Here is a 27,138-nt window from a genome sequence, read left to right as displayed (position 1 = left end):
TAAGCTTGATACAGTTCAGCTTTGTTAACTTTAGACATTCTCTAGGCAGCCCCAAGAACTTTCGGGATAACCTGAGGACAGTTACCAACAATTATTCCTAACACAGCATGGATTGCCCACACAACAGATTGCTTCCAGTTCTATGCCAAATCAAATCAGCTGTTGGCTACTTGCAGACAGTACCAGTTAAAACTCTTTTGTTTCTCAGTATATACGGTACTTTACGAGTACTAGGCTTTTAATCCAGAATATACATAGTACTTCAGAGGAAAAAAGTGAGGGTTTAAATTTTGCTTCAGAACTGCTGCTTGATAAAGTTAATAATTCAGTCAGCAGTTGCTACAGAAATATTTCTATTAGGAAGAAAGACCGAATCAAGCTTTGTGAAACAGACTATCAATATTACATCTGCCATAAGACTGATATGTATGTAAGGCTAGAAGGTTCTTTTTGTAAAATATTTTTCAATGTTACTGCTTCCAGCTTTATTAATGCACATGAAATACAGAGGCCATTACTGTATACCAAGGAAGGGTGGGTTTTGAAGCCTCCTAATGAAGCAAAACTAATTACTTTCAACTAATAGCTCTAGAATTTTCAAGCACAGGTAGCTAGGTAATTTTTACCCTGCTCCAAATTCTTCAAGAATTTCATTATCTGCATTTTACAAACTGTTGATTCTGCAGTAAGTGGGTTTTAGGCAGCTTATATAAACACACCATTTCTAGATACAAAGTTTCTTCAGAAGGTAAATACTTTCCTGAAACTTTCTCTTTGCAGCATTTTGAAACTCATGAACTGTTCTGAATCAATTTTCAATCCTATTTCCTCCTAATGAAAATTTCAGAAGCTGTTTTAGCCTGAGGTTATGCTTCCATGATAGAAAAGCCTTCTGCATCACATTTCCCAGCACAAGCAAAACTATACCGTTCCATAACACTTCAGGCAGCAGGGGACAGATGACACTTCGTAAGTGCTAGTAGTTTTAGTTCAGCCAGGCCTATTGAATAAAAACTGTGTAGTTCCTGCCAAGCTCAGTCACTGAGAGGGAAGTGTCACATCTGTGCACAGAACAAACGCATCTGCGAACTACAAGCTGATGAAAAAGCCTGAGGTGATGGGGATACTTTACCTAGAGTGTCCTGCAGGAAAAGGAAAAAATCCACAGGTGTGGAAGGGCTATTGTACAAACTACAAGAGAAAGCTGGAAGTCTGAAGAAAAAGGCAGTAAAAGTCTGAAGAGTGATGATTTAACTTCAATATATTTAATACATTTGTTATAACAGAAAAGGTAGATTCTTAAATCAAAAAGTATGCCTTAAAAAACAAATTACCTGGGTTAATATAAAGATGAACCATTTTAACGCTTAAAACAGATTCAGGAGTAGAATACTGCCATTCCCAGTCCATTGCTTCCTTCCTCAGGGTTCCTACAGACCATGTGGTGACATTAGATTTCACAATTGTGCATCCACATGGTCAGTTACATCAGCCTACTGATTTGAAAAAACTACTAGCCTAGGGGGAGGCAGGAGAGTGGAAAGAGCTAGCTTGCTGTCAGTTAGATGATCCACCTAGACAACTTCAGGAACGCACAACAGGTAGGAGAACACATGGGCCTTTTGTAATCACCCTAAAAGTTTGACAGGATTATTACACTGAATCAGGACACACTAACAATTCCTTGAGCTAGCCAGTGAGTACCAAAATGAAATTGACTTTTAGATCAGTGATAAGGATTATTAGTACTAATACAAAAAGCAAGCAAACAAGCATTTCAGTCAAGATTTTATGCCATTTGATGCCACTGTATCACTTGTTAAAAGAACCACAATTTACTATCCCTTTTCCTTGTCATTATGAGTAATTATAAAAGTTCAACCTCCAAACAGAATAATTAATTAGAAAAAATGTTAGAACTATTTACCAGATCTTCAATGTTTCCATAGATGTTTTTTTTCATGCCTGATGCTCGTGTTGCTACCCATCCTCCTAGTGAGCTGAACTCCATGGAGTCTGGTTCGTGGCCTGTACAGAAGCCACTTTCAGCAAGCTAAAGAAAGGAAAAAATACATTCTACAGAGTCTGCATTCGCTTAGTACTCCAAATCTCAGTATTCTAGGTTTAGAGGGCTTTTTGGTGTTTCTTTCATTTTCTCGTTGTTTTGTTTTGTTTTTTTTAAATAAGTATTCTGACCACACATCCATTTATTCAGGCACAAGCTTTGTCTTTGATATGTAAATGAATGGCAAATTAATTCTGCTTCTACTGTGTATATGCTGTGCTACGTATCAGCCTACAATACTCCTTCCCATATTTTAAAATTGAGACCTCTATTGTTCTTAAGAAGGGATGAATTCAAATATGAATGGAAAAAAATTATAACTAATTAACTGCCAACTTTGCACAAATGCTGCCAATAAATAAAGCACTTAATCTCTTGTTCTTTCTATCCTAATCTGATATGCAGTAGGTCTGCAGAAAATGTGAGCAAATTGCTTGTACTTAATTCTCTCAAGGAGTGATGTGTTTTAATATACAGCCATCTGGTTGGGCTTCCTGTATGCAACGCTGTCAACTATTTGTGATGCAGATCACGCATTCCTGTACATTTAGTCGTCACTTGTTTCTCATTTTTCTGTATTAGCTTGGCTTTGCCATCTGCACAGCACCTGAGGTTGATTGGATGCCCTCAGAATCACAACACCAAAGCTGTCAGACAGGAAGAATTAACATGAGACTGTGGGGTCTTTAAGTGATAACTACGTTAGTGCATTTGAGATGATCAATTTGCACTGACCAACTGGTAACAATCCAGTTGGACATAGGTGTTCAAGCATACCACATAATGTGGATCATTAACTATGTTCTGTTGTACAAAGCAGTTCTAACTTAAATGACTGAAAGTCAATTCTATGTAACATCTATGGTGATTCATCTAGCTCATGGTCTTCTCTCATACCAGAGGAGCTTGTGGCTTTAGATGCTTACTGGCCATATATTAGGAAACGGTTGGAGACTGCACCCTCCTCATTCCCCAAGATGACAAGAAATTTCCCTCAGTCACAATTTACTAATTTCTGCAAGTTGTATAAACACAAGCACAGACCATGCTTTTGAAAGCTTGTAACTGACATGCAGTTACAAAGCATTTGGTCTGAACTCCTTGAATCCTGTTGCATGAACAGCATGTGTTAAGAGCACTTACACAACAGCGGAGAGCTTATGCTATGTACTTTGCAGATGCAAGAGACACCTTCATCCAGAAAATATGAGTATGTACTAGGTTTTCTTACAAGAATCGTGATCTGATTGACAATGCTTATCGCAAAAAACAGTATCAAGTATTGCTCCATCTTCACTATCCTTTCATCACCTTTAGTCCATTTGTTTTCCGTATCTGTTATTTGTTTAGAATTCAGCTCTTGATTTTAGTTACTGTTATAAGGTTCATGACATCTGTAAATGAGATGGCCTAAGTAACTTCAGCATGCAGACAATGAGGAACACAGTGAGAGGCACCAAACCTCCCCATTGCAACGTAATTCCTAGATAATGCCAGTAAAGTCTCTTAAGGCAACAGAAGTTGGATTAGCCTCCAATCCAAAGCTAGCAAGCTGCAAATCAAACCAAAAAAGTTTCCTCTTTGTACAGTCCAATTGTATACCTGCATTCTACCTGTACTTCAGTGGAAGCCTGCATCAACTATAATATTAAATCACAGTTATGTTCAAATTGTACTACACAAAACAAGCATAACTTGGGAGATCTAGCTTTAATCACATCACATTTACTAGTAATACTGGAATTCTGGTATATGCAATAGAGTTTTTAATATATACACACTTGAAGTTGATCATCTTGTTTTGTATTCTTTGCACATTGAAGGAATTGCACAGAAGCCTTCACGTGCTCAGTCACTCCATACATTAAAACCTTTATTCAAATCCTACATCAATGATAAAAGGGAAAATAAAATAAGAGGCATAAAAGGCCGTCTTTCTCATCATAGACAGCTCTGTTACTCAGGTATGACAAGTTTTCTTCTAAAAAGTGGTCTAGAAAAGAACACTGTTCAAAAAAACCTTCAGATCTCTGAATATTTGTAAAGTACACAAAGAAAAGTTTAAAAGGCACAAAGAAAAGTTTAGACAACATTTAGCTATCAAACAAGTCCTAGAATTTGGGTTTGTTTTTTTTTAAGCAGAACTGCACATCCTGAAGAATAGTAACAAACATCAACTTGCTTGATTGTGGAGTAGCACTGAGAAAGACCCTAAGAACGGTGTGTTGTGGCTCATCTATTAAACTGCAATTAAAAGCCACTAGAGGTCACTTCGAAATGAAGATGATCTAATCTTCCACTGGACTCTTGTTTTGGGCAACTCTGCATCCTTTCTGCCACACTCCTGCAGCTGGCCTTAAGAAGCAGCAATAGCAGCAAATCTGTTATATGCTCTAACTTTTCTGCGGAAACTACCTCTGGCCAAATGGACTAAAACATGCATCACAAAATGACAATTTGAACTTCTCCTGGTAATTGGTACCAAGTGTCATGCCTTGCAACCACATGGATGTATCTAAGGCCTGAAACAGAAAGCACAGCATTACATCCCATGAATTGTCCACTTCCTACTGTGATCGTATTTTGTGGTTAGAGTTAAAAAGAAAAAAAAAAACTTTAAAATGGTCATCAAATACAGCACTCAATGTGATGTGGTACATAGCCATGCATATAATGCTTACCAAACCGGTCTGCATGAAAACACACAAGAATTAAGCTAGAATTCAGCGATTTAGACAAGGCATGAGGAACAGCTAAGAAAAAATATGTAGAAATACTAGATGTTTGACAAGTAAAAAATACCTGTTTCTCCAGATCTTGTCCAACAATGCCAGCTTCCACACAAGCTGTTAAGTTCTTCTCATCTATCCAGAGAATCCGATTCTGTTGAAAAGCCAATCGAAACTAAGAATCAGTTGGTTTGTTTATTGATTACTTATTGTTTATTTCGTATAATTCTGTTGTTGTTTTGTTTCCTTCCCTAATGCTACAGGATCATACAGTTTACTACTGATACAACTCTAGTTATTACAGCAGCGGAAGCTGAGCTCTCTCACTCCCTCAAACAGCTACACAACAGGTTACAATTTATGAAGTCACCACTGTAAGAGTAACATACTTACTAGTCAATTTATGCTATAAATGTTTACAGAAACCACACAGAAAGACCTGAAAGAATTAAGTCAAAACTCTTACTAAAGTTCAGCAATACAGTAATTCTTATAACTCACATGCTTGAAAGTGCCCAAATCTGACTATCTGGACGCCAAGTACGCACCAAGAGAAGTATTGTTAAACATACTCCCTGGGTTAAATAGGCTGCATTCAGTTATTCCAGTTCAGCTCTTGGATTTTGACACAGGAAGCTAGAAGCAAGACACACTACAGGATGCCAGCGTATGTACGTACTTGAGAAATTTAAGCTCCTTGAAAGGATTATATCATTTTATCTGAGACATTCACTGTCCCATCAATATATTCTACTAAATAGGAGAAGTAATAAACACTACAAGTTACATGGTGCACTAAGGACGATTGTCCATGACGACAATCCATGTAAAGGAGAAATTTGACAAATACAGTTTTAGCTTTGTTTATAGTAAGGATGTCCCAGAAGCTTCAGCTTCCACTCTTCATTCTTATTAATTACACTTCTGGTCTACTTCTACAATTTTGTGTATTATTATTTTATAGAAGCAGAATAGCTCTAGCTTCCCTTTGCCTTGATTTTTCAGATGACAGAAATGTGGATATCTTGTAGTCCAAGTTTAACTATGCTTTAAGGCAATTGTCTCTCCTCACAACATCTAGGCTAACTACTATTCAAAGCCAGTTATTTCAGCTCTTTTCAGACACCTTCAGTTTCAACATAAACTGCTTAACTGATCCAAGATGCTTACGTAAATCAGTTTTTATGCAATATAGACCCTACATATAAGATGAAGATACCCACTAAGTGTCTATTAAAACAGCAAAGCTTAGTCCATGATTTTAACTGCTATGAGACACCCAGGTTTTAACTCTGACAATGCTTCTTTTCACCTTAATTTCCTTAGTTTTCCTTTTCATTAATTATTACAAAAATTGCCTGGCACAGTCATTCAAGACACACAGAAGCAGTCAATTTTCTGACTTGGTGTATACCCATATATCTAGCTGACACAAAAGCATGATTACAAGAGTTAATCACATTTCTTTCCCAACCCCAAACCATACAAAAGTCAAAGCTGCAGGCTATGAATCAATGAGTTCAAATGAAGGCCTGTGTCAGTACTGCACTCTTTGGATTTCACTCTGTATAGACACTCAAAGAGCTTCTTCAATATGCAACTGCCACGTTTGTAGAAAAGGCCACTTTGTAGCCAGACCGGAAAACATCAAGTTTAACTGATGCACCATTCATGGAGTAGAGAAAATGGAGCCAAAACCCAGGTCTTGCCTTCAAGGCTAATGGAGTTAATAAGCTCAGCAGGTGCTCAGAGGCAGTAGAGTCTTACATCAAAGATACAGAGCTGTTTCTGAAGCATTTCATTACCATGTAGTCATAAAACTATCATTTTAAAAGGATAAAACTCCTTCATAATGGAAAGATGAAAACTAGAACTAAATTTTACAGAACTTTATTTCTAGACTGCCATAAGCTATGAACTTCACATTCTCAAGATGCTATCTACACAAAAATCTAGGTATTTTTTCTTTAAAGTTGACCCTTCAAGTTGATTTATAGATATTAGGTCACTTTATCAACCTCTGTTTTAAGTATTTTTAAGTCTGCAAAAGCTAGCGAAATCTGCAATAACAAATAATTGCTCCTAGTTTTTCATTTAACCTCAGACACCAGTTCTAACAAAGAAGAATAGTAGCTTCCTCTGATTTTCACTTAAAGTTGCTATAAGAAGGCTTAACAGTGATTTTTTTTGTTTTAATTAAAAATGTACAGTTCATAGGAAGACTACAGGGCTAACATTAGCAAAATATCACTTAAATTGAAGGAGTAGCCATTTAATCGTGCATGGTACAGATTAACACTTCCATCCCTACTTTATTCCTGCAAAGAAAGAAATGTCATTCTCTAGTGATCACCATTCAAAGTAATAAGAAATTGAGACACATACCATTTGTGATGTATCCAGCGAGACAATTGTTCTCTTTTCTTCTTCAGGACATTCAAGGGCACTAGAGACACTTGTCCCTCCTGCAAATATGGGAGTGATATTGTGATAATAAAATTCTCAGGTAGCTTTTCTTCACATACCATCCCTCTCTTCCTCCTTTTTCATATTGAACTTGATACAGTAAGATCAATGAAGTTAACTGTTTGAGGCTAGCAATTAGCCTTTTAAGGCTGTCCCTTCTCCCTAACTGGGTTTCACAAAATTAAGGCAGCACTGGAGCTGACAACGCTTTAAGAGCCCTCGGCAACAAACCATGAAATTCTGTGACCATCTCAGCTGCTTTTGTTAAGCCTAGAATAGAGTCTTATTTCTTATCCTTCCTTGTTTTAAAAGTCATCCAAGAGACAGAGACAGCTATGGTTTCTATATGTTCTTTTGAGATCACTATGGAAGCCACTACACTTTTACTTAGAAAGCTGGTTTAAGAAATCTACCTAATACAGGAATGCAATACTTATCCGAAAGCAAGAAAGAAACTAAAAGGGTGTAACTATAAAAAAATGGATAAAACCAAATGTCAAACTTCTTTGGAGGTTTCTAATGTATCTTTATAGGATGTCACAGAACAGCCTCCAAGAAGCCTTTGGCTTCTCAAACACTACAAAAGCCATACGAAAAGAGAGACTAGGAGGCTAAACAGATCCACAGCAAGCTACCAGAAGAACAACCAATGGCAAGTACAGAGACAGTGCCAACTCACGAAACACTCTCTAAGAGCAGTAAAGCAAATCAACTTTGTTTCCAACGATAGGAAAGGTGGCATCTTCCTTAAATACCAGCCTCTATAGTAATAACCCCAGAAGCTAACCACAGTTCAGTATAAACAGACTCGGAAAACAATCTGAAGATCTTTCTGTATCCTGATCAGTCAACAAGAGATAGACAATATTGCTGCTTTCAGCTATACCAGTTTACTGGTACCAAAGGTGACTTCCAGCAGTCTTACAGCTCTCCAAATGTAGATCGAGAAACCAACTCCACTAGTTTGGTATTGGCTTCAAGTGACATGCTCATCTTCTCAAACAGTAAATGTCCTTCCTACAGGGGCTATGCTCCTACAGCATTGGCAAGTACCAAGTAAAACACACAGATTTACCCCACAGAACCATGAGTTCTTGACAAAAAAAAAAAGCTTCTCACAGAATGAGCTCACGAAAGCTAGTATCGTGTGTTCCTGAGCTCTAAGTCAAAACAAGGCAGCTCACCACTCTACTTCAGCAGGCTTAGAGGAAAAAATACCCACTATCAAAAATCTGAAGTCCTTTAGAAATTCTTTAGGCTGAGAAGGATACAGATGATATAGGCCTTTACTTGCACTCTGTACCTGGAACATCTCCTAAAAACCCCTGCCACGGGAGTCTCTATTCCAAATTTCAAACTGAACAATATCTAAAAACAAATTATAATTATGGTTAATGATTTTGCAGTATGGTGTCTGACTACAATCCTTCCTGGACTTATGAGCTTCAACAGCACAACAAAAAAACCCCTAATTTATACATGTTTGTCGGAAAAGAGCACAAGTAATGTGCCCAAAAACATGGTATCTCTAACACAGATATCTGAATAGCAACTTTTAATACTGCAAGATCATTAAGACCACACATAAATACTCCTAAAAAAAATGTAACTATTAAATTATTGGTATGATATATTACTAAGATCATGTATTTAAACTGAATCCAAGTAGAATACATTTTCACCAGTAAACAGACTTGAAATTTCATAACACTTACCACCAAAAGGTATTATGCAGAGATTGTGTTTGCAGGCTAATTCCACAATCTTAACTACGTCTTCATGGCAAACTAAAAAAAGCCCAAACAGTTAAAAAACAGGATTTGTGCTTAGTACTAAATATTGCAGTCTGAATAAGCAGCAGCTCCTTTTCTGACAGCAGCAAGGAAGACATTTCAAAGAGGCACTAAACAGGAGCTGGGCTCAGAAGTTAGAGTTCCAGAGTAAAGTTTAGACCTGAAACAATTATACATTTGAAGAACTAACTACAGCCTTGGTCTCCTGCTCTACTGATGGATTGAGACCTCCTGCAAATTCTCAAGGGCAAGATGGGTTACCAAACAGTTAACAATTAATCTCGGTATTTTGGAGAAAAAAAAAATCAAGTTTAAAGCTTTTATTGCAAACAGGCTGTCCAACTTATTCTAAGTGAGACATAAATCTCTTCTGAGAGCTGAACACATCTTTTTCTTCCTGGCTTTCATTCAGTTTCAAAAGCAGAGTTGCTGGTGTCATTTATGTTTTCAGAATGCATTCTATACCTGGTCAAAGAGGGAAGCAGAAATGCTTGTGCCCAGGCAAAGAAAAGGATCAAAAAAAGAGATTAATACAGTGCACACATGAGTTCGTGCAAACAGCAGAGAATGAGCAGGACTGAATAAACAGGCTTACGAACTCTGGCTGCTTTCCCCTTGCCATACAAGCAGCTTTAAACAAAGGTAGTGAATCATTGTATTTCAGTTGCTTTTGGAGCTGCACAAAATAAAGCTGTGACAAGTGTTGCTCATAGTCACCAGTGATATCATGTCAGTACTTGTCCTCAAGTAATGAGATGTATCTTATACTGCCTCTTCTTATGCTTCCCATACATGACTTTTTTTCCCCTAAATAAAGGAAGCAAAACTGAGCTAAGACGAAGTTGTTCTCAGAAATTTTGGGGTTTCTAATGCAGTCCAGCTATCAAAGTATAAGAAAGAGTTATAAAAGGTGAGGAAAGAGTTGGATTCATACAGCTGAACAGAAAAGGACAGTTACTGAGTTCAAATGACTTTTTGGTTAGCTACTGAAGAATAGCACACAGAAAGTAGTTCCTAGTGACCAGAGAAACACAACTCAAGTAGAAAGTTCACACAAGCGTGCAAATAAAGTTGTATCAGTTTAAGTATTTGTATCCTTCTACTAGACAGAAGCAATCATATTTTCTGCTACATATTATCTACAACAGCACTAGAATCATAGAGCAGCTCTGATTGAAAGGGACCTTTAAAGCTTATCTAGCCCAACCCTCCTGGAGCGAGCAGGGACATCTTTAACTAGACCAGGTTGCTCAGAGCCCCATCCAATCTGGCCTTGAATGTTTCCAGGGACGGTGCCTCCACTACCTCACTGGGCAACCTGTTGCAGTGTCTCACCACTTTTAGTTATTCTGGACGCTATACACTGGACACCAAAATTGCTTGTTACCCTACTTAAAGTGGGCCTAGCCTGTACTCAGATTGCACTGCTCTTTCTTCAAGTCAATGATCCTTTCTAAAGTGTTCTGACAGGAGTTTCACGTGTTTTACTTTTTTATGAAAGTACAGCACGTCATAAAACAAAGTTCTTCAATACAAACATTTTACTACCCTTCTACCATCAGGTACTCCTTTAAAAAACAAGATTTAGACTGCTGTTTAGACAACTATTCTTGGTGAACACACAAGTTCGAATTACACTGTGGTTACTTAAGTCATTAATTCAGCTGTCAACAGAAACTTCACCTATATTTAATAATAAATTTGACTTCCTCACGAAGTGATGGGATTTCACAGGCACAACCCACAATCCAGATGTTAAACAATCATGATTACCATTCTTGCGAAAATTCCTTCCATTTCTGTAAAGACGAGTGAAGTCAGTGAATCAAGAGACAGCTTGCCCACGACAAGAAAGCACAGGTTAGTAAACAATGGCCTCCCAGATCAGAATGGAGAATAAGACAATTAAAGCTTACCAGGCCATACAACTATATCAGGAATTCGCTTAAACATTCCTTCCCTGAGTATAAATATCTCATGTAGGCAGTGACCTGAAACACAAACAATAAGTTAACAAGTTCAAACAAGGAAGCATTGAAAGCAGCACAGTTACATAAATGAAGTCATCTTACCATGAGCTCTGAAAACCCTATCTTCTGCATCTTGTGAATATGAGATTTTAGTGGCTCTAAGATCCTGAAGAAATTCTTCATTTACAATAGATGGAGGTACATCATTAACATTTAAGGATGCCTACAACACAAGAAAATAAGTTCATTAAAGGTAGGTTCGCTCTTACAGAATTTCTCTACAACAGAAATAATAAAAACAGGTTAACCCCAACGAACACCCAAAGAGAACTATTTAAGATAAGAAATACAGAAGTTCTCGTCCTCATCTTCAATCATTGATCCCACTTGTCCTACCCAGTACTCAGCTGACTACATGTACACAGGAAGCTGTATTTCAGCAGCACATTCTTACCCTTCTTCCCCCTTAGAAATGTGGAGAAATGCACTAGCACATGAGTGCATACTGAACAAAATACTTTTTTAAAGGCTTCCCAAGATCCAAGAAAAACAGCTGCCTGAACAGAACTAAAAACTCTCATGTTGATTAAGGGGTAGAGATTGAAGGTCAAATTTCCTTTTTGAATATAAACTCCTCCTCCAATATAGAGAAATACATACTAAAGCAACTACCCACTCTGCAAATTCCTCTTTTTGCAGTTCTGTTTCTATCAACCCACTTCCCCTACTCCTGTCCTGTACTGGAAGTTAAATGCATCTCAGATCAAAGCCTGATCAGAAGTCCAAAGCAAGGCAAAACTAAGTTAGACTGATCCAACATAACCAGCATACTTTAAGTAGACCTCACATATCAGAAAGACTTCATAAAATACATGTTTAGTCACTAACACGCAGGTATTTCCAGAAAGCCTCTAGCTAGAAGTCCTGACGAACACCTTGGAAAAAAGCTTTTCTTTTAGAGAAGGTACACTGGACATTTCAGCTTACCAACAGGCCTTGAATCAAGATTCTGTACATCTAGAGGAAGAACCCCTGCTTAAGGTTTTCTAATAACCCATTCTTCCAGGTTCTTACAACAGATGTCTCGTATAGTATTCTTACAGCTTCTCAAAGTGCAGATCCAGCCACTTAATTCTCTTTTTCTAAAGTCCACTTTAGGTATCAGGCACATAAACACATAGTTCATGTGACTTTCTAAAACCAATTAGAGAATGAGGATTCTTTACAGGATTCAGTTCCAAAAAAAAAATAAGATCTTTCTAAATATTAAGTGTAAAGCTTTTAAGTGCTTTGAAGGTTCAAAAAAAACCAACATGCTTTTCTTTCCTCCTTAAAAATAGATCCAATAAATTCATTTATACTTTCCTATGGGTAACCTCCCTAAAGGAATATGTCTTGTATTACAAATGGCATCTAATTAAGGAATTCTTTCATTAAATATAAAGCTTGTCTTATGACTAAAAACTAACTTCCGGGCTTCAATTCCTATTTTGAAAGAAAATGTTGGTCGAGAATCTTAGTGCTAGTTAGTGAAGTCCCTAAAGTTCAAGAACAGAAGAACTGAAAATTTTTCACTACCCCATCTTTTATTTTAAATACACTCTTCTAAAAATTAGGAGTTGCACAAAAATTAGGTAAAACACAGTGCAGTGCTTTCAAACTTCTATCATGAAAACCTTGCTGGCAAACTAACTGACATCAGCTTCAACTCAAATAGAAGAACATTCTTACAACTTTGTTATAAAGCCATCAGGAAAGACTACAGGCTGCCTAACAATCCCAAAGAGCCTGCTTACAGCCCTACCACCAAAAGGTATTTTGTACTACATATTCCATACAGTCAAACAAATGTAGACATTTCTTTGACGAGCCTAGCCTAAGCTTCTTGACAAGCACAAAGTGAAAACAGCAAAACTGAATTAACTTTTCTTTCACCCTCTGAAGTTTCAGCTTTCTACAAAAAAGTATACCCACTCATCCAAGTTTTCTTTTCTGGAATGGAGTTTTGCCTATCTTTGCTCTACATAACCTCCAGAACAGCTGATACTTTTTGTCACCAAGCGTCTGAAGATAAAACCTTAGAGGATAGCACCAGTTACCGAGCTAACAGCAAGGAAAAGAGAGATTAATAGTCTCCCATCTGCTACCACGGCAGCCTATTCTGAATGAGTCGAGTCTCAAAGCAAGAGCTGAAGAAGAGAAGATACAACCTTCAACAGAAAAGTCTTCAGGTAGTTAAAAGATCCATGGTGATGGAACTTGCCTACCAGTGTCCACCCTGCAAGAAACTGTGTAAGGTTATGTGGAAATTAAGAGTACTTAACAGGGATAAATCAGAATGCAGTACCTGCATGAGATACATTCGTGACTGATAGCTAACAACATTCAGAGGTTCAAAAGTCTAGCCAACTGTTCGTTTTAGAGTTTTCATCTGAGACACATAACCTAATGAAAATACAGTTTTAATAATTATTTGACTTCTGGAAGAGGATATGTGCTGTTCTGACTTGCTTTATGGGTAATACTATACTTCTCGAAATAAGGTGTCAGACATATGAGAAAAAGGCTTTTCCTTCCAACATATTCACTTTGTCACCTACAAACACAGAAGCTGAGATTAAGTGTTGCTTAGGTGAAAGGTACACTGCCACTGAGAGATGAGTATTTCAGGGGCCAGTCACAATAAGCACAGAGGAAGTCAGGTCTTGGATTGCTGCTCTTAGCTCTTACTATTCTTCTGTTAACGCACACTTGCACAGTACTGTTTGCTAGCCCAAAAAGCAGAGCTCTGACAGAAACTTGGGGAACATGAGAAACAAGTAGGTACCAAATAAATATCTTTAAACCACTTTAAAAAAAAAATCCCTCCTAGCTGTGCTTACATTTTCTATTTTAAACTTTGGTTTCTTCATCGATTTCCAAAGACAGAACTTTTTCGTATCATTTCAAGTTGAACACCAAGTGCTTGAATATCTTCGTTCTCCATAAGAGGGATACAAACTAAAAGCTATAGCAAATCCTTGCAGATGGTTGTTTGATTTTTATCACTCTTCCACAAGTATTTTAATCCTTTAGTTTTCATCTTCAAGATTGAAAAGTTAATATTAATCCATATAAATCTTACATAGAATGCCAAACCAAAATATATCTTTATTCTTATGGGACTGAAATATCTTAAGATTTGTGCACTGAAAGGCTAGACAGGAAGCCTACGTGAATTAGGTCTAAACCGCCGTCTGTGGTAAGTCTCGTGTGAAGCAGGAAAAACATCATCAGGCCTTAAGCATCAGAGAAGCAGGAACATTAACTGTTGTTAATTATAACCAAAAAAAACGCCTGCAAGAGGGAACCCTCCAGTCTTATAGAATAGAGGCAGGAAGAGATGAAAGACAAACAGACCCTCTCCTACTGCTGTTCCTACACTCGAGTTCCTTCACGCTGTGATGATAGTAGAAGGTGAAAAACCAATATAGCATGACAACCTGAAATATAAACTAGGAACCATGACAGACATGAAAATGGGGGACCTGGAGCAGTAGTTGAGAATAGCTACGAGAAGTCCAGACACATACTGGAGACTCCAGAGTCCTATTCTGTGTCAAGTAGTCAGCCTGTTTCCAGTCGCATCATCAGAACCAGAGGGGCACAACATAACAGGAAAGCACTCAACATTGCTAGCAGATATCTTGAAGAGCTGTTTTGCAAGACATGCTGTGGAATCAAGATACTATTAAAAAATCTGCCCTTCTCCTCCAGCTCCACTTTGTTGTATATTTCCTCTACATGTAGAAAGGGAACAACATCTCTCTGGACCTCTGGTCACAGCACATTAAAGCAGAGGCCAGTTAAGACCAATTCTGCTCAAGGAAAACACATCAAGATTAATTTTCTCAAAATGTCTTGGCAGATGGAGATCCTGCAAGTCATAGCAGATGAAAGAATGTATTGATTAACAGAAGACTGAAATGTTACAAGTTTTCAGGCTCTATGAGATTACCTACTTCAGAGAGAATGCAACTCACTCAAGAAATGGGTTAAACTGTTAACCAAAGCAGGGTTGCGATAGTCACTGTACTATCACAGCCTGCTTCCAACACTGCATAAGCAGCTATCCAGTCAGGAACCTGCAACCTCAAAGGAATTCTTAGAAGGGAGTCAGGTCTCCTGACTCTGACATGAGTTACTCTTCTTGAAAGGCAAAATATGGATGCTTCACACAACTGGGAACACTTCAAATGTGTTGTTTTTCTGAAAACATTCAGTTCAATCTTGAGTATTCTGGTCACCGGTTTTCAGCACCCAGACATGTACAAAAAAAATTACTGTCAAATAAGCACTTGGATATCATTAAATATACTGATAACACAGCACGATTTAGCTTCACTGTATCTTCCGTCTTTTTATCATGAACAACATTGAAGTTGCATAAACAAATTCCTCAAGGCTAATAGTTTCTACAATCTTGAAAAGTAACCTACAAACAAGGACAAAAACACTCCTTGTGTTGGAGACTTTCATTCCAATAAAAGCACTATCAGTCAACCTGGAACCACAAGTCATGCTAAGTCATTGAAAGCTTCACATAGAACATTTTTTTTTGTTTTTCCTTCCCCCCCCCCCCCCCCCAAAACTGAGGTATTAATACACTATATTTAAATCATGTGCAAGATGACCTGCAGGACAACAGCTGAATCATCTTTAACAATGTGGTCTTGATTATCACCAAGACTAACGTTCAAAGGAACTGGTTCAGCTATTTACTTACTCTAGAGGTAGTTTTGTGCTCCAGACTTGCTCCAAAGGTTTTTTCTATCCATTCCTTAAAAGTTGGTAATACCATACCACCTAATCTGTACCTGAAAAGTCAATATTACATAGGGTCATTTTAAATTAAAAGACTGTATGTCAGATACACTTCTTTCGATTCTATGTATGCACATATAGTTAAGTTTTAAATCAAATTCTTTACCTACAAGCCTGCAAAGCTTCTGCAAATTTATTTTTCATGCAACTGAACATTTCATTGTATTTAGCTGTTCTGTACTTCACACAAAAATCAAATCAATTGTCAACATCTTAGGTATTATTTTCCTTCACGATCTTTGAGAATTGTGGCACATGGCTTTTTAGATATCCCACTCCCCATCTTTACTTTTAAGAAAGGTCTCTCCCTTTCAGTGGTGCAGTAAGCAGTGTCAGTTTACATGCCAGTTACAGGTAGAGGCCCTGTGTGTATGGACACACTGCAATGTAAACAACAGCAGCCTCAGACACAAACCCAGCTCAGTACAACTTACATGTTTTGAAGAAAAACGGCGTCAAAGATTCTTCCCTCGTCACCAGAATGCACCAGAATCCATCAAGCAATGTGACTATTTCTATCGCAAACTCTTTGGCAAGAGCTTAGCCACGTAACAGATGAAGACTTACAGACAAGGCACAGAGGAGCTGTTTGTGAACATGTGTACCACATGTGAAAACAAACAGGGCTGGGGACACACTTAAACAGGTAGAAACTATTGCTACTAATCGTACACATGTTTATGTATGCACAAGCACTCTCTGAGAAGAGAAAAAGCACCTTTCTTAGGTATTAAGAGCTTTCAGCAGCTGAAAATCCTTACTATAGTTTGCACCTGCATCACTGCACTATACCTCATGGTCTTGCTTCTAAGATTATTCAATCACTGTCAATTCAGTTGTGATCCTGTCCTTCACAGCTGTTGCAACCACTCTACAACGAAAGAGCAATTCTTTTTGTTACCTCGTGTCAACTACCTCCCAGTTCTCCTACTGCAAAAAAACCTTCTCTGTTCCTAGAGATAAAAGTCGACAACCACAGAATCAGAATCACAGAATAGTAGGGGTCAGAAGGGACCTCTGTGGGTCATCTAGTCCAACCCTCCGTACCTCAAATCAAGCTAGACTCTTCACCTTGGAAGAGAGCATTCAGTCATTCCTCCTGTGATAGCTGTTATTGTATCATCATACCCATATGAAACAGTTAAGTGAATTCTATGCTAAATAAAGTGCAACAACCCATGAAAGTTTAATGCATTTGCATCAAGAGTTTGCAACAAAGGTACAGAGAGACTCAAGTCAGCTTGGTTTGCTTTCTTCTCCAGACGTGGTTTTTGGTATTACCAACCTGTTACTGTAGCTAGCTTTCAAGAGTAACCTTAATCACTTACTCAAAGGACAAACTAAAGCTATCACAAACCCAACAACTTTTAAGTCAAGACACAAATAGAAGTCAGAGCATAGAGGGAGTTAGTGAGTTTACTGCACAGAATGCAATGCATGATTGCCTGGAAAGCAAGCTTTCTATGTATGTTGATGGTGCAAGAAGTCCCCCAAAGGACCTCCTCCCCCCACACACACCCAAAAAACAGGTTTAGTTGCTAGACTAGAAGTATCATCTACCCTTGGTGAGATGGTAGAGCCTATAATAAAAAGATCATTTGACATGTGGAAAAGCATGGTCTGTTGGGAAAGTCAACATGGCTTTCATAAAGGGAAACCCTGTTTCACCTAATCCCTGGAGTTCTACCAGGGTGTGAAAACAGAAAGTGAATAAAGCTGATACAACAAACATTAAATTCCACACTCCTTTATACTTCCACATGTGTTCGCACCAAAAGCTATTTAAGAAAATACATTGCTACAGTCCTGAAGGAAAGGGTCTTCTACAGGCTGAAGGAGAAGATAAGGTTAAGATAGGAAACAAAAGGCAGGGTTTATTGACCGCTGTCCAAGACAGACTCAGGAGTGCAGCCTGCCACACACTGGTACTGGGACTAGTTTTACATCATGTCCTCACTGGTGATCTGGATTCATCAGTGGGCTCTCCAACCAGGTGAATAACATTAAGCTCTTTTAGGTAGGCAGATACTACACTGATAAGCAGGAACTCAGAATCTTAAAAAACCTGAGCAGACAAATGAAGACAGAAAATAAGATGCAGATAATTGCATGACGAAAAAAAACAGCATTACTTGCATATTTTGCAGGATCAGACTGGTAGTCAGTATAGGAAAAATCATGGCATCTTCCCTGACAACATACAACAGCAGGCAACAGTGTTACGCATCAACCAGGCAGGTATAAGAAAGAAGCCAGTTCATCTCTTTTTGGTGCCCTGTAGAACCCTGGTATATCCATATCCTGAGCGCTGCACACAGTTTTTGTCCCTGTATCTCCAAAGAGATGTGGTAGAGCTAGAGAGGGTTCAGAGAATAGCAACTATAAAGACCAAGCAGCCTTACAAGCAGAGACTGAAGGGCCTAGGACTCCTCAGCATGGAGAGAAAGTGGAACAGAGGATATGATTGAGTCTTAGACAATCAACAAAGCAGCAGATCGGCTGAAGAACTATCATTCACCTAATCCTGCAACACAATAAGGGATACTTGGTTTAAAACACGAGTACCTTACACAACAGCAACCTGGAACTCACTGCCATGGGATGCTGTAGAGACAGACAGTATCAGCAGATTTGAAAGTTATTAGACAAATTTATGAACAGATCTTTCAGCAGATACCAGAATGACAAGGCTTCTACAACTTCTTTGAAGATGCCTATTCTCCTACTATCACTTTAAACATAAACACTCTCTTTTTGCCACTGTGACAAACTACTCCATATAAACCATGCTGGCGTGGCCCAACAGGGCATTTCTAATATTATCTATCAGCTACAGAGGATGCAGATGGGGGAAAAACTGCCATTCTCCACCCATTATAGAACAGTGACTGGTACTCAAACAGCAGCCTTGATGCTTCCTCCTGAAGAAATCTAAGTCCAGCTTTCCACCTTTTTTCCTTCAAAGCACACTGCATAAGTTTTCTGTGCAGCATAACCTACCCCAGATAAAGTAAAGATACCAGATGAAAGAATGAGTGACAAAGTGACAATAGTGAGAATGCTGACAAGAGAAGAAAGACCACCAAGATCTTCCTAAATAGAAATTTCTTCCTTAGAAAAATAAGCTTGCTGTACAAAGAGCTGGTAGGTAGTAAATCAGAAGTGTTGCCACTACAGAGCATACAACTGAAGAGCAGTTTTTATTTTCGAGCTCAGAGGATAAAGTAGCTCCGTGCACAACATTTAAGAAACCTAAAACACAAATTGGCGGTTTAACAAAGCAACTTTTGATGCTCAAGAAATTCTCAAAACTGGCAAAATTGCACAGACCTGCTGCATGTTATCTAAAGCTTTAGAACATGGTGCAGATTCTCAGTCCGATTCCATTCTCCAAGGGAAGTTTAACGCATAGAGTGTGTCAAGTTAAAGAAGACTCACATTAATTTGTAATTATAATACTTTTGATAAACCCCCCAATAAGCCACAGTCTATTTTACTACGTTAGACTATTGTGTACGGAATTCACTAAACCTGTTAAAAGCAGAACAACTAATAACCTATTATATGAGATAAAGCAAGTTTTTTGCTGCCCCTGGATTAATTGAGCAGTGTGGTTTTTAAACTGTTAAGAAAAAAAAAAAATCACTAAATAAGATACTTCGGCTACATAAATTTCCAACTTACCTTTTCCCTGTGAATTCTGCTTGACCCTTCTTATTGAAGATGAATTTGGAGTCATTATATCCCCATCCATTCCACTTCAGAAGCTCTTGCCTTAGAGGGAGAAAAATATAAGTGAGAATATTAGCACATTCTAAGCCCAAAATGATTTGCTGTTACATGGCTTTTGAAAAAGGCCTTATCAGATAGAAATTCAGAAAATCAAGTACATATCAAAAGTGCATATCTTTAAGATAAAAAGTCATTTAGCAGCCACAATTACTCGTTCAGATTGCATCCTAAGACTTGAAAGACAAGATCTTTTACAGAAACAACCAGCTTAAGTCAGTGCACACTGCACATTCTCAAATTGGCAAGTGCAATGTTTGAAAGATGCTTCTTTTTAAATCTATACATAAATACCAGCACACAAATAGGTAAGCACTAAATATTTTCAGAATGGAAAAGACATTTAATATTATTATTCTGTCAAGAGAAGAAATTTAAATTTCAGTTGTTCGACATCATTATTGTAATCCCACTGCACTCTTAACATTCACTTGATGAGACATTTGGATCAAAAATATAATATGGAAAATAAAAAAAAAAAAACCCACAACTGCAGGAGTAACATACCAAATACAACCTGAATGTGCGCTCAAGCATGCCACCACAACAAAGGGAATATAAAAAAAAAACCAGACCCACAACTGCCAAAATACAACCACAAAATTGAAACACTTTAAGCACAAGCATACGAAAACAGAATATCTCTTAATTATGACAAAGTCACCAGAAGTATATCAACATAAACATATCTAAGACTCAGATACACAGAGCAACTACACATTACACATCTAACTTTGCTTAAAAAGTTTGTCATTTATTTACACTAGAAATGAAGTACTAACCCAAAACCTGAATTTTAGTTAATAAAAAGGCATCTTAAAAGAAGCCTGAAAGCAGATGATTTACCTTAACCCACTATATAATGAATGTAAGCTCTTACTCTTTGACTGTATCATGTAAGAGTAAGATGATGATCGGGGCGACCATTTCAAAAAGACTTCACACTTCAGAGAAAGCACTGCCTCAAGTCAGTTATGACTCCAGCATTACATATAAGATAAATGGGTGATGACTGATTACAAAAGGCTTTCCTTATAAAGACAATATTAACTAAGCTGCTGATATACTGCCAGTGTTGTAATTAATAGACTTGGTTTAATCAAAATTCATTTTCTTCAAACTGCCTGCACACAAGGTTTGAATTATTCAAACAGGAAAAAAAGCATGGACATGCATTTCATTACAATTGTTTGAATCGGACATTTCAACAAGCCTTTGACAGATCTAGCATTTTAAGCAAAATTTATAGAGCAGTTTCAGTACTCTAGTAACTGATACAGTTTGGTGAAAGAGCCAGTCTATGGTGTTCTTCCACACTGAGGAACTGATTCTAAAATTTCCGCCAAAATTAAACTGAGCAGGCAGCTGTCCAGATACAGAAGCCCCTCTGTTTGCCTGCCTGCTCTCTCAACAGAGTCAATCTTTACACATGTAGCATTCACCCAGAAAAGGGCAAGGATCCACCCAGGTTTGATTGCACAGGACTGCCTTGTGTTATTGCACTGACATGACGGATTATGAAAAAGTGTTCTTCATGTGTGTTATGCAGTCTTGACTATTCTTACATGTATGCCTATATTCTGTGTATGTAAATTTATAACTATTGTATATACTTACAAGAAATTCCACAAAGATACTAAGTCATACACAGTTGAGCTGCTCCCAGCTGAGAACAGGCTGACATGGAATAGGCCAACTCAAGTAGCATTTATTTTATTTTTTAAAATTAAATATTCCCCTCAAATCCCCAGCACTGCAGTTCTCTCAAAGTAACATTTCTCCCTCTGCTGACTAAATGTAGTATTTCTATATACCTGATCGCTGTAGTTTGTCAAATCCTGTAAAGTCAGAACAGATTTGATATTAATAAGCAAAACTTGAGGAAGGCTCAAGCAGCTTCACCTTTAATAAGGAGGGGTAAGTCCTCTTGCAAGGCAGTGCCATAGTAAGTACTCTAACTATGATGCATGAGACAGGCCAGAGAGAACAGCTGCAAAGCAGCAGACAATCAGGCAGACCAAGACCAGGCTCTAAAGGAACCGGTGACATGAGATGAACTGATAGAGCACAGCTTTGAAACTGTCATTAGTCCTGATGTCAGTGCAGACAGATACCTCCCACAAAATCCAGGGGAGGTACTATTAATTAAGGCACTGAACAAAGACCCAGATACGAGGTCCTTCTGCTAAGGTGACTGCATTCCCAGTTGTCTGCCTTTAGAAAAGGCCTGCTTTCCTATGTTGGTGTTAAACCACCTGGTGCTCTCATCAGGCTTTAAAATACAGAACAGAGGTTAAGAGTTTTGATTCTTCAGAGTTTATTTTCAGATTGAACTATTCCTAAATGTACACAAAGGCTTATTCTGCCAGACAACATAGCTCTCGTTATTGGTGTGATGAGAATAATTAAATTAAAATCTAATCTAACAGTCTGCATGTTTGTAGAAGAACAGCTTGTTCTAAAACATCTCAGCTACCTCATGACAGAAAGTCAGGAGATTTCCTCCCCACCCCCAAATAATGGATAGGATTATATCTTGTGACAGACAAACATCACAACAAAAAGTGAAACATTTAAATTTTGTATTCAAAACTATACTGAGCAAATCTGAGATTTCTGTTTGGAGACAGGAAGAGCTGTTCTTGTAATCAGTTACATTTATTCTTTCTTTAGTTCCACCACACCAGGGTACCGCCAGTTTAAGAACTGCTGTTTGATTTACTTCTTGTAGTTCCTAGCACTTCATGCCTACACACTAAGAACAAGTTAGAGGAAATACTGCATGCGGCTCCCTAAAAAGACCGAATTTTAAAAGACTGATTTGTTAGCTTCGATTTGTAATTGACATGGCCTGCAGTAAAGACCAAGCTGTTTAGATCTTCTCACATGCTATTCGAAACGTATGCTCTCCATCAACAAGAGCTGGTGAATCTCTAGACTCAAGAGAATTACCTTTAGCACAGGGGAAAGCCAGAGATGTCCAGCAGAGATCTGCAAGCCTGCTTGACTACTGAGGCAATGTCAATGTCATATTGATATAATTCAAAGACTGTAGCAGAACTCTTTGGAAGAGTGTCACATATTAGTTGACATATTCTTCAGAAGACATGCATGCAGCTCTGCAAGACAGAGGTCAGGGCAGCATGGCATTCTTTCCCAGGTCTGTCTCACTACCCCAGCTCCCTCAAGTAAGGGAAATACACTATAACACATGCCCGCTCTGCATTTCCTTGTCCTTCCGGCTTACATTTGGAAATAAAAACTGCAATTTGACAGCATAATGAGAAACAGAAGGCAAATGAGAAAATAAGTCTTTTTCTAATCATAAGTGTTGTAACAGCATTCCTCCCTCTTCATTTTCATACTGCCCTTTTACAGCATTATTTATACAGTCACCATTCCTTCAAGAAAGCTCCTCACGCTCCAGCTCCAATGCAACACTCGCACTGCCCTCCATAATGCCTTGGTGTGGCAATCAGAGCTGCCTGTCAGATTAGCATCATGCATCATGTTTACCTTGACTCCCAAGAATTATGCAAACTGTGACTGAGCAATTGATATAGCCTTCTACATTTCCCAAGGTCTTCACTCCCAAAATCTCAGTGTCAAACTCTTATTCCAGAAGAGTACAAAGGGTAGAAAGAATTGCTGAGCACCTGCAGACCTAAGCACACATTAAAAGGTCCCTCCATGTACGAGTACTCAATGTATTCAATCCCGGCTCCGAGACAAAGGGATTCAAACTACACATTGATCTGCAACTTAATATGTACCATCATTCTACCCACCTAGACTTTTATAAATTATGTATCCTATAACACTTCAATATTTTGTACCATCTGAAACAAAAATTTCCCTTGCAGTAACAGTTTCTATGCTCATTCTTCAAAAATTCAGGAATTTGATTGCTAAATAGTTAAATAATAATAATAAAAATAACCCGAATGCCCCATATAATATCTGAATACTCTGAACAATATCTGAATATCTCAAAATACGTTAAAAAGTTTCATGTCACAGCCTGAAAATGAAAGATGCTCTGTTTGGCTTAGTCAACTGACATGTTCATGTTACACGTGTTCTATGTGTAGTGAGACATACTTTACACATCCTTCTATTTTTCTTTCCCGCCCTCTTTCCAAGTATATAGATAGCAAAGAAAGACTGATGAACATTTGGAATTATTCTTGCTTTAAACTCCATGTTACTCAGCTCTGTATTGTACCTGAACTGTCTCATTTAGAGACAACACTTCTCCTATTCAGTACATTGGCTTCAATAAAATATCAAGCTCACTAACTCTACTTTCCTCTTTGACAGCAATATGGAATATTTTAGCCTGAAATAGTAGGAAATGACCAGTTCTTTTTTGCCTTATAATTTAAAATCCAGAAATTCACTATTGAAATACATGAAGTACTATAAAGCAAAGATTACTTAACTTTTTTTAATATATATTTATATATACACATACAATACTGCCTGAAGGGAATAAACCTGAAACAAAACAAATTACCACAGAAACAGCGACAACAGAATATGAAAACAGTGTGACTAGGTTAGGTGAATTTAAATATTTCACTTTCATTACAATGCCCAACACTGAAATTCTAGTCTGACTTGATGCAATAAGGATTTTTACAGCAAAATATTTGTTCAACAAGATTTTTCTGCATTTATCTGCAAAACTGATGGTGGAATAATCAAGGAGACCCTGGGCAGGATGCTGTTCAGGTCACAGCACAAGGCACTATATTAAGTCCCACAAGGACCATTAAGGTGTCTACCAACTGGGCAGAAGTCTGCCCAGCCCAGGGGGGTGGCCCCCTGCCCACCAGCTGAACCAGTGCTCCCAGGGTATCTGGTCACTCAGCCGGACAGGCAGACCTCCAGACCTACACTATTTCAACAAAACTGTACTTGTTAGCCCTCTCCAGATCTCGTGATTTAGTGAGAGGCATGGTGACTGGCTGAAAAACTTGTTGTCTCTCCCTAGGGCACTGAAGAACAGGCACAGGGTCTCCCACAGGTATCCAAGCTCAGCATCTGAAGTTCAACCCACATGGAAATTATAACATGGGTATCATTTTCTGTAGTTTCAAATTCACGTCACAAGTCCATATCAGATATCTGCATACATAATACATACAACTAACAGTGGAGAAGAGTTTTTTATACTGCAAAAGTATTACAGTTAAAGCCTTTTATTTTCCAGTCTAAAGCACATTGATATTGTAACACCAGAAGTAAACACAGTTTTTTCACTTCTCATGAAGTTATGAGATTATGTTCAGTGAAGTATCAGAACCAATATAAAGCAATGAATGAACTCCAAATGTTCACATTACGTGATTTAACAAAGAATGGAATTGCCTCATTATACAGACATACTCAGCACATAAATATCAACAAAACTTCCTCCTTTGCCAAAATAATCTGAAGATCTGGTACTTTATACACAAATGAGACAAACAGGCTAATTTACTCAAAGGACAAGCAACAGTTTCATGCATTTTCTTCAGAGAAGCAAGATGAAAGTCCAGTTCAACCCAGCTGAATCAATGTGAGTCAGGTGGAACAAAGCCAACATACTCACATCAATTTCCTCACAATAACCACCAGCACTTCCAATTCAACCACCAGCTGATGCTCAGCATTAAGACAACATATACATAAAATACTCCAACACTCCTGTTCCACGATTCAAGAACCAGCGCATTCCTGGAAATTAGTTTAAAGTAGCAGTTTCAAGGGCTACCACACGGGCTAAAGCATCAGTATTTGTCTAAAGTAACAATGCAAAAAAAGTCTTGCAGGTTGTAGAGTTCTTACAAAACTCAGCACACGGGTACAGTAAGACTGAGGCAGTGTTACAGTGCCAAGGTGTTACAACTATACATCACCTAAACAGTGACTCTTCAAAGCCCACCTCTGCTGGATTTTTGATTACCTACTCAGACCACCAGCTGGAAATGCAGAACCCTTTCTACAGGTGGTACCAGAAGGCCACTCTCCCCCTCCTCTGGAGCAGTCTGTCTGCTTGGGTTATATAGTTACACCTCTCAACCAAGTAACCCAGCCACTCCAGAGTGTTTTTGAAGCCAGCAGTAAATTAGTATCAGGTGCCTGGAAATTAGGAAAGCAATGTAGCCCAAAGAATCCCTTCAAGAACTGCTTTGTGAGAGCATCATTTATCTAGAGAAGAATGTCCTGCTGCAGGCAGGGAGTATCTGCTGTGTTTATCATTATTATAATTCTTCCCTCTTGGAGGATCTTCCCTGCTGCAATTGCTTTCAAGTTTGAAGTGACATAACATCTGTTTTATAACCTTAGACGCTTACAGTTTCTGTAGCCTACACTTCCAGCTAAACCCCCGCAGCTGCACATACACCTGATTCGGTTCCTATTCTGTTTGCTGAGTATCCAATATGGGAACACAAACCTGGGTTCAGATTCAGTTTAAATCTACAGTAAGCAGCAAATGCAGGCACAAGATTTTAGGCATAAGACTTCAAGTGTTTAGGTACTCAAAACCACAGTGTGCTTTTTTAAACAACCATTTTGATAAAACAAATGTTAACTCTCCTTACACATGTTCTTAGCCTCAACTATTTCATTATTCTTCACTTCATCACACTGTAATAAACAAAGCCCCAAGGAATAAGGAAATTGGTGTTTCGCTAGAGTTCTGTGGAAAGCTTAAGTCAATTAGGGTGAATTAAAGATTCAGGAAAGCCAAGTCATTATAAATATGCTTCTCAGTATACACTTTGCCAAACAATGATTCTTATGCAACAGAAGAGCTTCTAGTAAAGTATCTTTATTCTACTTATTACTTCGGTTGACACCAGTTTCATTTTTCTTTGAAGAGACTGCTCTACTGCAAAAACACATGCACATGGCTACTTCCAGGCAGCCTACGAACAAGCACTTAAAGACTCTTCAGACACTAGAGATCTGTCCTTTGAGAAGTATTTTTGAAAACTTGCAAAACCAGGAAATCTGCTTCGCTACCTTAAAAAAAAAAAAAGAGTTAATGAAGGAATTAATTATCTGCCATTTATTTGCCCAAGCAAAATAAGCTCAGTCCCTGGACAACACTGTTTTACCTACTGCACAGAGAATTTCTGGCATGCTCTGTACCAAATATATCAGATAACTGCTGAAGAAAACTTCCTGGGTTGTAGCATCAACCCTGAAGACTTGCACACAACAGCCCAATTTTGGATATAACAACGCTACAGAGGCACTATGCTTGTCCATCACATTCAGCCTACAACTCATTTTTAATACTTCTTATTATTTGTTCTCTACAAAGAGGTATTGCAACATTTCAGGAAAGTCTAGGTGGCTGCAACCTGGTCTACCACAGATACCATTACTTTACTCCTGCTCAACGTAGCTTCTAGGAAGTTCAAGTAATTAGCCTACTGCAATAACAGATTATTCTATTCAGTTTAAAT

The 27,138-nt window shown here is 38.1% G+C and overlaps 1 protein-coding gene across 1 annotated transcript in view; it reads right to left on the bottom strand.

Annotated features, from left to right (window-relative positions):
- The window catches only part of AGPS (alkylglycerone phosphate synthase), a 60,930-nt gene that overhangs the window by 28,805 nt on the left and 4,987 nt on the right, over nt 1-27,138 (bottom strand). Inside the window, exons 2-9 of the mRNA XM_075430346.1 lie at nt 19,571-19,660; nt 15,789-15,879; nt 11,126-11,246; nt 10,970-11,044; nt 8,976-9,047; nt 7,180-7,259; nt 4,868-4,948; nt 1,928-2,053 (exon numbers count right to left, since the gene is read on the bottom strand). Coding sequence (XP_075286461.1) covers nt 1,928-2,053; nt 4,868-4,948; nt 7,180-7,259; nt 8,976-9,047; nt 10,970-11,044; nt 11,126-11,246; nt 15,789-15,879; nt 19,571-19,660 — 736 coding nt within the window. The remainder of the gene's footprint in view (nt 1-1,927; nt 2,054-4,867; nt 4,949-7,179; nt 7,260-8,975; nt 9,048-10,969; nt 11,045-11,125; nt 11,247-15,788; nt 15,880-19,570; nt 19,661-27,138) is intronic.

This window comes from Opisthocomus hoazin, chromosome 9 (assembly GCF_030867145.1).
Source record: "Opisthocomus hoazin isolate bOpiHoa1 chromosome 9, bOpiHoa1.hap1, whole genome shotgun sequence".
Classification (NCBI taxonomy): domain Eukaryota; kingdom Metazoa; phylum Chordata; class Aves; order Opisthocomiformes; family Opisthocomidae; genus Opisthocomus; species Opisthocomus hoazin.
This window is presented reverse-complemented; position numbering and strand designations above follow the sequence as displayed.